Below are 13629 nucleotides of genomic sequence, written 5' to 3'. Positions count from 1 at the left end.
AAATGCTTTCAAAACTCAGGTGATGATGAGCATCCTCAGCCAAATTGACATAGTTCGGATTATTAGAATGTACGTGGAAATGCCCTCGACTCTAAGGGCCAAACTAAGGTAATGACATCGAGATGACGAAGATAAATGTCACAAACCATCGCTCTGACAACTGCCTATTCTGTCATTAGAATTACCGTTTCCTCTGGATTACAACGTACACCATCCCACCCCCTCTCTTGTATTTTAAGCAAAAGTTGTGGGCGCATATTAAAATATGGTAGACGTGTGTGTGTGACCAGATCTGTATTACATTATTCACACGGAGCAGAAATGTGGGATTTATATTAATATTATTCCTGTACACGCACTGACAAAAGGTGACACAAAAAGTTAACACTTACCAGAAGGTAACATTTACCAAAAGTTACATTTCCTATTAAATGTTTAACTAAATCACTTTTATATTTATTTTACCCGGTAAGGCCCACTGAGCTATATAGCTCATTTTCAGTAGCGATCTGGCATAAATGATAGCCCAACGAAGTGGCTTATCACGTGTAAATATATAGCAGCCAAATACTCTAAACGCATTTTTCTAAACGAAGCGGGAAAAACGGGAGGACCTGGAGAAAATTCCACGTATAATGGGGAGGGAGACATTCAAACTCCCAATATACAGTCGGGATGGAACCCACGACCTCCTCGATACCAGGTGAGGTAGTTCACATCTCGCCACCGTGGCCAGCCTACCTCGAATCTACCTCAAGTCTATTTTTCGTAAAGCTTACCCACACACACACACATCCGTGCCCGCTCTGTGCCACGACACTGCACACTTTGTTTTAACATGACCCCTCCCTCTCCCGTTCCCTTTTTTGGTTTTGTTACAATGCTGCTATTTCCGATGAATGTGGGATTGAATGGTGAAACAGAGAGGGGACAAAAAAAGATAAAGTACGCTTCGATAGACGAGGCAGTCCAAATCAGATTTGAATGCAGTCTCAGTGGTGGGAACAGGGCTGGGAAGAATGGCAGAAATTCTGGAAAAAAAACTAGCCCGCTTTTTTTTTGTTCTCTCTCTCTCTCTCAGCCCTTTATTAACGCACACCGATTGCCGCGGAAGCAAGTCAATGAAAGAGGCTGTTTTGTTGCAGACATGCGTTTGACGTGAGGTTATTAAATTACAATGGCTTTTCGGTAAACTATTTGCCTGCCCAACCGCCCTCCCCCCCTGGCAGGTTTTGTAGGCTTTTTGGAAAACATTAAACGTTATCTTATCGAATTTTCAAACGGAAGTGCCACCGGCAGCCGTGAAAGCAATCTTTTCAAATGTATTCATGTGCCATCATTTTTTATGCCACCCGATCTCGAAACAAATGTTTGATTTAGAAATTAATAACACATTTACTTTCTTTGTATGAACGGAAAAGTAAAAGTTACGTAATAATTTGCCAACAATATATATTTTTACTTTTTATTTTAAAAAAGCCAGGAATTTATTATTTTGGGCGCAGTCCAAATATGTTAATAATGTGTTCTCACTGGATTTAAATTTGAAGGTGGACGCAAAAAAAGTAATGGTCTGACATTGCTGACCTTTTAAGAGTAATAATCAAATTCATTGTGGGGAAAAAAAAATATCCTGGCATTTCTAACTGGTGTGTGAGATCATCTCGCTATTTTCACAGTTGCGAGAAAAGCGAACTTCCTAGCGACAATGAAGATATTCCTGCCATCTCACCATTCACAGGCAATTGCGTAACACGTGCGCTGCACGTGCCAGATCGCTATTTAACGAAGTGGTTTGAAAATGAAAAGTTCTTCCTCGGAAGACTGATGGCTCAAGTGCAGTGATCTCCAAGGGAACGCTGCATAAAAGTAGGAATGTTTTATCCAACTACGTCATTGCTTTCTACATCAGGTCCGGGTGACCTTTGATCACCCCGTGTACCGAACATATTTTTATTCCATAAATCCACAGAAAATCCAATGCATGACTCATAATTGGATGAAATTCCGACAGAGAGCATGTGTCCAAGGAGAATCACAGGCATTGCACGCAGAGGTTACGTTAATGTCAGAGACACATTGGTGCAACTTTAATAAAGGCAGATTATGTTGTCTGTCTGTGTTAAAACCAAATTAATGAAAAAATTACGTGCCACCTCTTTAGTTGAGAATGTATCATAATGTTGCTGAACTTTATGCGTACCCTTAGACGGTGGTGCTGCAGCGTAAGCATTTGACTCACATGTTGTGAGCCTAAGCCCCCGTGAGGGGTCCAACTCAGCCCATCATCCTCCTGGGATCAATGAGTTCTACTTTGTGGAAATCAATCATGGCTAGCCTGTAGAGAAACTGGCCCCACCATAGGGATGTGGAATTTCCATTCCCGAATCAAGGCCACCAATGGAGTTAGGGAAGACCTCACCCATATTTGTACTTCCACGTTTTATGTTTATTTATTTATTTTAGTGACTTACTTCACTTTTCTCTATCTCACTCTATCTCATTATTTGAAGGCCAATGTCGACAAATTATTATCGAGGCTTCACCCCGCCCCCACCCCCGTTTCCTATGCGTACGTACTTTGTCAGTAGACCCCCCATACGCAAGCGAACGCTTTTGGGTTAACCCCCCATCCATGTGTACGTACTAAATGGATAGCCCCTAATGTGATTGTGGGATCATCAGGATCACGGAATCAGGCGGGGAGATGGGGGAGCAGAGCCTTGATAGGCATTCAGGCTGGAAGCCAGGCCTTGTTCGACCTTAGCCAGCCCAGTGAAATCGCCATTGAAATGTATGGCCGAAGCCTAGGTAGTTATAATATTAATATTTCAAAGGTGTTTGGGGTCAATACCGGTCGGCTGGTATTTGGGTAGATTACAGCCAATCGGGATCAACCACATTTGCTATTGATACATATGGCTGAAGCCTAGTGCATGGAACTGAGCCAACTCCACACCGATTCCAGCGTGGTGTCCAGGTGAAGAAGGAGGTCTAAGCCGCCTGGCCAGGACAATGGATATGCCATTGAATTGAAATAAGGATTCTCTTCTGGGCGAATCCTAGGCTCTCAAAGTATCCCCATTGTCGTCAAAAGTAAATTCAGTGGTGGTGCATGCTTGTAATCTAGTACTGGGGAGGCGAGGGTTGGTGGATAATGCCAATTATTATGAAAATTCCTTCCTGTGGGCGTCAAGGGGCTATACTCTAGCTCGCCAAGAGAAGACGGTGCGGCAAATGTGGACTCCGCCTGTTCCATCTGCGTGTGATAAAGTTGTTGTCCCCTCGCAAGCGTGGGTTCTTTTTTAAATCCTTTATATTAAGTTCACTTGCTTGCTTGCTTGCGCGCTTACGACCGTGCAAATCTTTCGGTCGTTTTTTAACCCACTTACCGTGATCCAATCGAGCTGACATTTTGCACACAGACTCGTTGTGCGTGACAATTTATTTTCGTGAAATTTGTTTTCCAAAATTTTACACTTTTTAGGAATTTTTAAAAAATATTTAATTACCAATTGCTTAATGGTGGCAGGCAATCATCTGACCCATAGGTGGCAGCCATCTCAAGCCAGAGGACGAGAGGACTCTAGCCGCCACGCATATCAAGGATTTATAGTGAAAAACTTTGTTTTTACGGGTTAATTTTTTCTGGGTGCTCTGGTTTCCTGACCGAAAACACCTGAATGCAAAGAGGACTGCAGACATTGGGGGGCACTGGCTCACTGCCTGGCTGCCTTTCCCACTTGTCTGTGGCTCCTCCTCGCACCTCTGATTTGTTCTCTCTTCGACAGTTAGCGAATACAGTGGGCATTTCAAGCTAAAATTATTATGATACCTGGGGTCTCCATTGAAATGAATGGGATTCTATTGGATGGCTTTTTGCGTGGCATAATCAGTGGCGTCATGAGGTTGCCAGGGGCCCCGGTGGAGCCATAGGTAAATGGAAGCCCCTGTCCACCTCGTCCGGAGCCTGAGCCACTGCGGCTTCTAGACCCCGGTTCAGTGGCATAGCCTGCAGGACTACTCAATCGCTACGCCACGGGGGAGAATTCCTGTTCGAATTCCATTGAAGTGAACAGAGATTTTAACACGAAATTCGCAATTCCTGGAGGAATTGTTCAGGGTGGGATCGTGGTATTTAGATACAATCGCCTGCAGAAATTGTTGAAAAAGTGCTTTTTGCAGGAAAAACAAACCTTCACTCAGTCTTAAGATTATTTTGCAGGGAGGGCCTGCATTGGGGTACTTGGCCACATCCTTTTTAAAGGGGTTATTTCCTATGTGTGAAGAATCAGGAGAACCCAGAGAAAATGCATGCCATACTAAGGGGATAACATTGAAAGGTCCACACAGACCAATCTCAAATCCGTTTGCTTTACTGCCATCTCCCGGCCACCTCACAGACCAGTGGAAGGGACTGCACACAATGCGACGATACAGCAACTATGTGTTCCAAAGTGCTAGATTATCGGCATGTGCCACCAAAGCTCAGTGGTGTGGATTAATGTAATCATATTACCAAAGGGAAGTACCCTGTAATTCCATACTATTAATCAATATTTATTGCGTTATCCTGCAATAACGATGTCATCAGGAAATCTGAGATGGTTATTCATTTCTCCGCTTATATTTATACCCAGTGGTCGAAATCGTCTGGTGTATGACGTTGGACTAGACTGACGCTCCGCAGAATACCAAAACTGCATTTGACGTGGGCTGCGAGATGAATAGGTTTCATTCAGGGAATTCTACATTTCAATTTCGACCACTGTTTATATATTTATTTCTCGAAGCTAATATTTGGCAAATATCTTCTGCAGTCGCTACTGAATAGTCCCGATGAGATCATATCTTCCGTTTTTTAACTCCTTTTTTCCAATATTGATGTCATTATTTTCTTCATGCAATCTCATCGTGGCCGTGCCATTTTTTATATGCGGAGTACAAAAACCTGCAGGAAATTATTGAAATATTTTAACATTGCCAACCACACTTGGCCTCCCCACAAGCCCCAAGGTCAAAATATCTCTGCCATTGTCAGCAACCTCGTTACCTCAAGGCCTTCTCTCCAGCTGACGCACCAGCCACCTGCTGTTCACTCCACCCTCCTGAAACGTCCGCTCAATAAAAATCAAAGTTGCTTACACAATCTGCGAACTTCTGCAGGAGGGCGCCATCGACATCCTCTGTCTTGCTCACACTTGGTGGCATATGCCCTCTGAGCTCTACCCACTATCTGCAAGCTCTCCACCTTGGCTATGACCTCTATGGAATTGTTGCCACCTCTAAAACACCTGACTTTAAATCGTCCACCGTAAGCACTCAAAATGTTGGCTCGTTTCAGTACCTTTACCCCTCACCTCCTACCGCCTCGGTGGCGAGATGTTAACTACCTCGCCTGGTATGCAGGAGGTCGTGAGTTAGATCCAAACCCTGATGCTTGCTATATATTTGGAGGGTGCATGCCTCTCTCCCCGTGGTCGTGTGGATTTTAATCCGATTCCTCTGCATTTTCCCCTCCTCATTTAGAAACAAGCGTTTAGATTGTTTGGTGCGTAGCAGCCCATCTACAATTTCCATCGTTCTTCTGGCCCAGTGCATTGCGGGTTGCCTCGATTGCAGGCTCACCAACACAATCATCCTACAGCCAAAACACCTCCCAAAAAGGGGGCGCAATGAATGAAGCAGCGTGCCCGGGCGGCGACGATAAAAGCCCGGGTAGTTTATCATGTACCGTGCACCAGAGTAAAAAACGTTACTTTTTTTAAAATCTTACTTCAGCCATAGCTTATATCTCCTCCTTGCCACTCACTAATGCTGGTGATTTCAACAGCCGCTTTGACGGTCCATCTACTACCATCTCAACTCGGCTTGTTAATCGATCATTGGTTAAACGGAGGAATCGATTCCAGTAGAATGTGAGTGGGAAGAGGGGGGCGAACCCACACTTTACCCAACCATACGCGACTTTGATGACACTGTGTAACGAAAAATGTTTTTTGGTCCTGGGTAGTAATTGTTATTTCCTAATTGCAAATGCCTTAAAAGTACAGAAAATAGCAATTGTTCCCCACAAACTTTGCTTTTGTGATCAGGATATTGATATTTTGAAATTGACCTATTTTCCAGAACATTGCAAATTATTCAGTGCTGAGTAAACTTGGAGTAACTTCTAGAACATTCTAGAACTTTCCAGTAATAAAAATAGTAGTATAAACACAGGGGCCTTAAGTCCATCAGTTCAGTTTAGTTCCAGCTGCCTAAGTGGATACATATCTGCATTTATCTGATATGGCATCAAGAGGCTGCAAGCATCCGGCAGACACATGCTGCTATGTCTGCGGCCAATTTATCAAGACAAGAGCGATAAAGTACTCTGTGGAAGCATCTGCCAAGATGTGTGAGGCCTACAAGGCATATTTCGGCATGCCTGTCGGGGATCAAGACAAACAATAGGCACCTCATTTCACCTGCGACCAATGCAGAAAAAACTCTGGAAGATAAGATGGACAATTGTTTGCTCAGAATTTTATGATATAAAACGTGTTAACATTTTAAAAATTGTAAAAGTGTTTTTTATTTTAAAATGTTTTACCTTTTTCAATATTATTGAAAAAATATATCATATATGAAAAATGTTGCGAGAATCTCTTACACGTTAATCATTGGTGAAATAAATGTATTTTTGTAGGATGGTACAGAGGGGAAAATAGAGCCATGAAGTTCACTATCCCAAGAATTTAGCAGGAACCCACTGACCACTCAAGCAACTAACTTCTGAATGGTGGACCCTTCCAAACGTAAGACTGTCAAGAATGCACCTGCTATCACGTATCCGGACCTTCCTTCATCCATCGCCCCGGTGCCACACTGCCATGAGCTCCCCGTACCCACTCCTCCGGAGAGAGAGCAGCCATCTTTAGACGTGAGCAGCAAGTCAGAGAGCGAAGAAGATGTTGTAGATCCAGATGACAATTTCAGAGGTGGAGCTGAGGAGAGAAACCCATACTACCCCAACCATAAAGACCTCAACGACTTGATCAAAGATCTTTGTCTCACCAAGTCCATTGCCAAGCTTTTGACATCTAGGCTCAAGCAGTGGAACTTGTTGGATGAAAGTGTGCAAGTCGCAGATCAGAAGAAGTGTCACCAACCTTTTTGCAGCTTCTTCACCCGTCAAGATGGGCTCTGCTTCTGCCACAATGTGACCAATCTGTTCGAGGCAATCAGAATCGCCTGTAACCAGAATGAGTGGCGCCTCTTCATTGACAACTCATCCAGGAGCCTCAAAGCAGTGCTGCTCCATAATGGTAACCAGTACCCGTCTCTTTCCCTGGCTCACTCGGTGCACCTCAAAGAGGATTACAACAGCATCAAGACCTTGCTGGACACCTTGAAGTACGATGAGTACGGCTGGGAGGTCATCGGAGACTTCAAAATGGTGGCATTCCTGATGGGTCTCCAAGGCGGTTTTACCAAGTTTCCCTGCTATTTTTGCCTTTGGGACAGCAGGGACACCAATCCGCACTACCACAGGTGGGACTGGCCACAGCGGACCGAGTTCTCTGTGGGGAGGAACAACGTCAAGTGAGAGCCACTGGTGGATCCCCGGAAGGTGCTGATGCCACGATTGCACATCAAATTGGACCTTATGAAACAATTTGTTACAGCTGTAGATAAGGAGTCGGCAGCCTTACAGTTCCTTCAAGACTTCTTCCCGAAGCTGTCTGAGGCAAAGGTCAAAGCCACAAATAAAGAAGATCCTGGAGGGCAATGAATTCCCCAAGAAGCTCACTAGTAAGAAGAAAGCGGCTTGGAACAGCTTTGTCGCAGTGGTTTGTGGCTTCCTGGGCAATCACAAGGTCGAAAACTATGTGGAGCTGGTTGAGACTCTGGTGAAGAACTACGGCACAATGGGCTGTAGGATGTCCCTCAAAGTCCATATCCTTGATGCTCATCTTGATATATTCAAGGAGAACATGGGAGCGTACTCGGAGGAGCAAGGTGAGCACTTCCACCAGGATATACTGGACTTTGAACTCCGCGACCAAGGACAGTATAACGAGAACATGATGGGAGGCTATATTTGGGGTTGATTCGTGAAAGTTATTTACAGTATAATCGTAAATTTGGAAAAACTACTCACTTCTAAATCTTTTGTAGTTATTTTTGTATTACTTCAGTATACATACATGTTAATTTTGATTCATATGTTGTTTTTTCTGACTTTATGTGAATAGCAAGACACATTTGCCCGTTTTCTCATTGAGAATAGGTCCATTTCAAAATATTACTGTCCTGGTGTACAAAATCAAAGTGTGTGGGGAATAATACCCATTTTCTATACGTTTTAGGCATAAGCAATTACGAAATAACACTTACTACCCAGGAACAAAAATTGTGTTACATAGAGTGATCAACCTAACTACGGTGTTACCCATTTATACTTCTGGACGAACAGAGGCATGCGGAATTTAAGAAACTTGCCCCCATCATTTTTCACTGCTGCACTGGGAGATCGTTTTGAGCCAGGGACCTCTGGATTGCAATTCCAATTTTCTTACCACGACACCATTGCGGCAGCTTCCTCCATTTCTCAATGAGAGAGGTAAACATTCGATGTTTATTCCCAGATATTGCTCCACGTGCATCAAACCGCGAACCTATTTCTTACCAGTCTTTTTTCGCGGTCACTATCCGTGTCCGCGGATCTCTCCCAGATAATCTCGTCTCCCACACTCGCTCCCATGGCCACACGGTCCCCCTCACCATCTCAACAGCGAGTCCATCACTCTCACCACCATTGCACCAGTCACTTAGCAATCACACAATTTCCTTCCCCCGGCCACCTCCTTCCAGGTCCCAAATATCCTCTTGTCCCACCAGACATCTGTCTCCTTCACTTCTCTGCAACTGCACTCTGTCGATCCCTGTTACGCGGTCACATTACACCCTTTCGTTGAGGACCAGAGTGCCACTGTGCCTACTGCTATGAATGATCTCGGCCTTCCAAAATACTCTCTTCAATTGGTCAATTTAAGGCCGAGTCAGCCTAGGAAACACTCAAAATGTGTTCAGATACAATGTGCCAATTCACGACTGGGAATCAATCCCAAGTTGTCAGGACCAAAGTTGTGAACCACTGTGCCACCAATCTCCGCACATACAACACGAATATCCTTAGGTTTTTTCGGTAAAGTCACGTAGGTAAAAAATAAAAATTAATAAAAGTCAAATAAAAATAAAATAAAAAATCACGACGTTTCGGAGGCAACACAAGCCTCCGTCTTCAGGTGGAACCGTCACAGAACGATAGCTGTATCACTTGATATCACTTGATACAGCTATCGTGCTGTGACGGTTCCACCTGAAGACGGAGGCTTGTGTTGCCTCTGAAACGTCGTGATTTTTATTTTATTTTTTATTTTTTACTTTTATTAATTTTAGTTTTTTACCTACGTGACTTTACCGAAAAAACCTAAGAATATGAATCCTTGCAGTCACGAAAGCTTCAAATCTAAAAAAATACAACACAAAGTTAAAGACAAAGATCCCCCACAGTAGCCTTTAACAGGCTGTCGGGGTAAGTGCTGTTCGTGAGCACCTATTAAGACCCCCACTACACATGTATATCCACCTTTGTGTTTCCACTGCTGATGTTTACACACTGTACTAGGGACTTATTTAAGGCTGAGTCGACATAAGCTACCAATTCAGATATTCGTCACCGATGACGGCCGCGAGTGGGAATTCAACTTGGGTTCGTCGCACAGTGCCTAACTGCTACACTACCAAATATTCCTGCTGTAGCCTTAACAGACTCTTGAAGTAAAATATTATCAACGAACACCTATGAAAGCCAACACTGCACACAAGGGGGTGGGTGGCCAGCATCATGCCCGACCACCTTTCTCATCCCAGTGCTAATGATTACACATCACACCAGGTACTCATTGAGGGTGAGTTGACCTCAGGGAGGCCCAGGACCGGTTCCGATATTCTTCACTGGTTTTGGCAGTGATCGCCAATCGAACTCGGATCGCCGGGTTCATAGCGGAGTCCAATAACCACGACACTACCACTCCCCACATATACAATGCACACACACAATCACACATGCATTGTGTAGGACAGGTCATAATGTTTTAGCAATCTTTTTTAGAATGAGACATTTTTCATTCTCAACCACCTAACAGTTGGCTCATTTTTCACGACAAAAAGTACATTACTATTAATGCTATAGGTCACTATTCTGAAGGTGAAAGTAATTAATGTGAGCATATATTTTATATATATACGATCCTCCCAGGGCCCAAATGGGCATAGTGTCGTGGTGTCCCCCGTTGGGAACCCAGAAACAGGAAAATAAATTCCACATTCCTATGGTGGGATCGATTCTTGCCTTGGACATCCACCGTGGTGTCCAACAGTGGCTGTCCATGGCAGGAATCGATCCTGTCATAGCAATGTGGAATTTCCTTTTATTGCCCATAATACAGGTATTTTTTTGGTCAAATCGCGTAAATATAAATGCGTCGTTAAACCCGCCACCACCCGACACAGCCAATTAGTAAGGTTTGTCACGTAAACAGAACGTGCCAATTCGTTACCAGTGCAGCACACCCGTGCGTTGGAGAGCAAATCCACAACATTTACAATCTTCAGTACGACGTTTCCCCAGTAATTACAACTAGCAGCATCAGGCGGCAGCCAGATTTGTCGAGACATCCTCCTGTTTCGTTCCTGAGAGGGATAGATGTGATGACGTCACTTGTGCACCTCTCTTGGACGAAGTGGGGGGGGGGGATTAATGAATGGATATGGGCTGCCCACAGCATGACACCACGCTCGTTTGTGCCCGCTGTTGGGCGCCGTAGTGGTGAGATGTTAACTACCTCGCCTGATATCCAGGAGGTCGTGGGTTGCATCCCGACCCTGATGCCTGCTGTATATTTGGAGTTTGCATGTCTCACTCCCCGTGGTCATGTAGATTTTTCTCCGGTCCCTCTTGTTTTCTCTCTCCAAATTTTGAAACATTAGTATTTAGCTGCTAGAAATTTCCACGTGATAAGCCACTTTGTTGAGCTGTCATTTGTGGCCAGGTTGCTTCTGAAAAAGAGCTACATAGCTCAGTGGGTCATACCTGGTAAAATTAAAAATACCTTAGTTTTAATTTAGTTTGTTGACTGCTGGCCAAGTCGCCCTTGAAAAAGAGCTGCAAATTTCAATTGGCTTTAATCTGGAAAACTTCAGATTTCCTGTAAAGTGATACTCGATGTGCTAATCTCAAAGTGATATTTAGCAGAAAGAACCGTTGACTGGGATTTAAACCTGCGAACTTCCGTGTGGAAGTTCAGCATCTTTAACAACAGTACCACCTGCCTCATCATAATGATATTATAATGACAGGCTATTAATTAGCATGCAGTCAAACAATTAAGAGTAAAAATAATAATTAAAAACAGGAGGTCTGCACTTCCTTGCTGCTGATGATGGAAGGTCCTCCACTGGAGGAGCCTCTAGAGAACCCCAGTTCGGGGATATTTTGGTCTACTCTTTCACGCTCATATTACCCCAGCACAATCAACAAACTGTCGTGCATGTCCACTGCAGCGTGCACAGAGGGATTTCAGAAACACACCCCCGTTGTTTCAACTGCCGCGCCACGAGATCGAATCGGCATGTCCACCCCGCTAACCAATTCCACCACGGCACCAATCCTCCAACGAAGGAATCTCGCTACACGCCGCGGAAAGCATTGGGGGAGTGCCGAGCCGCGGCTCTGCAGTCGCTCGCTCATCACCTTGCCAGGGGCGAGCACCATCGCTCGACGCAGCCAGCGGGAGTCCCGCGCGTCCCTGGGAGCGGCCGACGCTGTCGAGACACGGGCTCTCCGGGGACGAGAGCGAGTGTCCGCGAGCGATAACCACGCCGCCGTCGCCGCCGCCGTCGCTGCCCCAAGCTCCCAAGAGAGAGCGCTTATCCAGCGCCGGCAGGCCAGGATGGTGAGCCTGCATCTGCCACGTGCCTCCGTCAAGCTGCTGGGAAAGAAGGCGGTGGCGTTTCAAAGTGAGCGGCGCCCTTGTTCGTGGGCTTGCGGAGCTCGTGCTACAACCCAATTGTGGATTCAACCAAAGTTCCTAAACGTGGTCGCACCTCAACGGTATGGTTTTCGCTCGCGAATGAGGTCATAATGTTCAGCGAGAGGAAGTTGGTCCAGCGAAGCCCATTTGATACGATGAAAATAAATTGAAGTTGTCGTGTTATAGAGGCTATGTACAATTTGGGTAGAATTATACCTCATGGTTGCTCCCATTTAATTTTATTTTTCTAGTGCGCAGAATATGGAATGGGCCGTAAGTGTTCTTCGCGGGAGTGTAATCTACATGCATATTTCTTACTCATTATCCACTCCAGGCAACCATCACAAATGAAAGAAGAGGAATTGGATGGATATCATAACCCTGCAAATGCCACATATTTTAGAGAGAAAAATTTCTGAATTCACTTTTTTTTCTATTTTTTTTCCCGCTTGCCCAAGAAAAAAAAATCAATATAACATTTTAAAAGGGATCAAATTATACTTTGTGAAACGGGTCAGCGCAGAACCCATTTAAGACAAAAAATCTCTGCTTGATGGTGCGGCTGGCTGATATAAAGCTTCATTAAACCTCAGTGGGTTTAGAGGCGTGGACCATACAGATGGAAAGGCGCTTTTAGCTGCCTCAACCCGTGCTGTGCGGCTATCCCTAACGTTATTCTTCGCATGATTTTGCAGCCTTTTTACAAGCGGCACACTGGCATTTCGAGGAGGAGTCCCACAGGAATGGGCCGCATGAACACAAAAAAAATATGAGGCTTCGCAAAGAAAGCAGATGATAGAAAGAGGCTGGGAAAACCCAGGGGGCTGTCTGTGCCACAGCACTGAGCCAGCGTCACTGAGATGCCGGGTTTGAATGTGGGCAGCGGCGATCTGTTCATTGAAACGGGTTCTCGGGTGCGTGAGCTGGGGGTTTCAGACCGGTCAACCCAAAGCGCCACGCACACAACAGTGTCCAAGTGTGTTACAATGCTCATACAGCCATGGGTGCAAGTAATCATCTCCGAAGCTGGTAGGGTCGAATTCCACATTCATATGGCAAAGCACCGTCGATCCATAGGACAATCCCTGTGTTAATTAACACAAAGTGGCACTTGAATTGAAAGCCTCAAATGGATGATAGACTGAGTTTATTTATGACTGAGATCTGAATATGATTAGCTGGTTTGAATGATCAGCAGTTTATCAAAGGGTGAACGGTTAAAGATTGTACATAGTGTATTGTAAACCGCCTTAAAGTGGTCATTTTAATACCGTGTGCCATGTGCACGTCATCTGTAATCACGTGTTTTTACTGGGGAGTAATGACACAGCAATTAGCACACCCGTGCAATAAACCTGGCCACCTGAGTTCAGTTCCTGACAATGGCTATCATCGGTGGCTATCAATATCTTGAATTGGTCATGAGCTTTGCTTCTGCCACAACCACACTGACCAGACTGGTGAAGTATGGTCAAACGACGCCTATGAATGACACGGCGAAAGGAGGTAGTGGATTACACTGATCAACACACTTTTTCTGGCATAA

At 44.8% G+C, this 13629-nt stretch overlaps 1 protein-coding gene across 8 annotated transcripts in view; it reads right to left on the bottom strand.

Annotated features, from left to right (window-relative positions):
* Window positions 1-13629, bottom strand: part of LOC144934736 (dynein axonemal heavy chain 3-like) — an 864594-nt gene that overhangs the window by 627746 nt on the left and 223219 nt on the right. For all 8 annotated transcript variants that reach the window (XM_078860821.1, XM_078860816.1, XM_078860817.1 and 5 more), the window contains one exon: window positions 11804-12038. In XM_078860821.1, coding sequence (XP_078716947.1) covers window positions 11804-12017 — 214 coding nt within the window. In that variant the 5' untranslated portion in view covers window positions 12018-12038. The remainder of the gene's footprint in view (window positions 1-11803; window positions 12039-13629) is intronic.

This window comes from Lampetra fluviatilis, chromosome 11 (assembly GCF_964198595.1).
Source record: "Lampetra fluviatilis chromosome 11, kcLamFluv1.1, whole genome shotgun sequence".
Classification (NCBI taxonomy): domain Eukaryota; kingdom Metazoa; phylum Chordata; class Hyperoartia; order Petromyzontiformes; family Petromyzontidae; genus Lampetra; species Lampetra fluviatilis.
The sequence above is the reverse complement of the archived record's forward strand: the minus strand, read 5'-3'. Positions and strand labels throughout refer to the sequence as shown.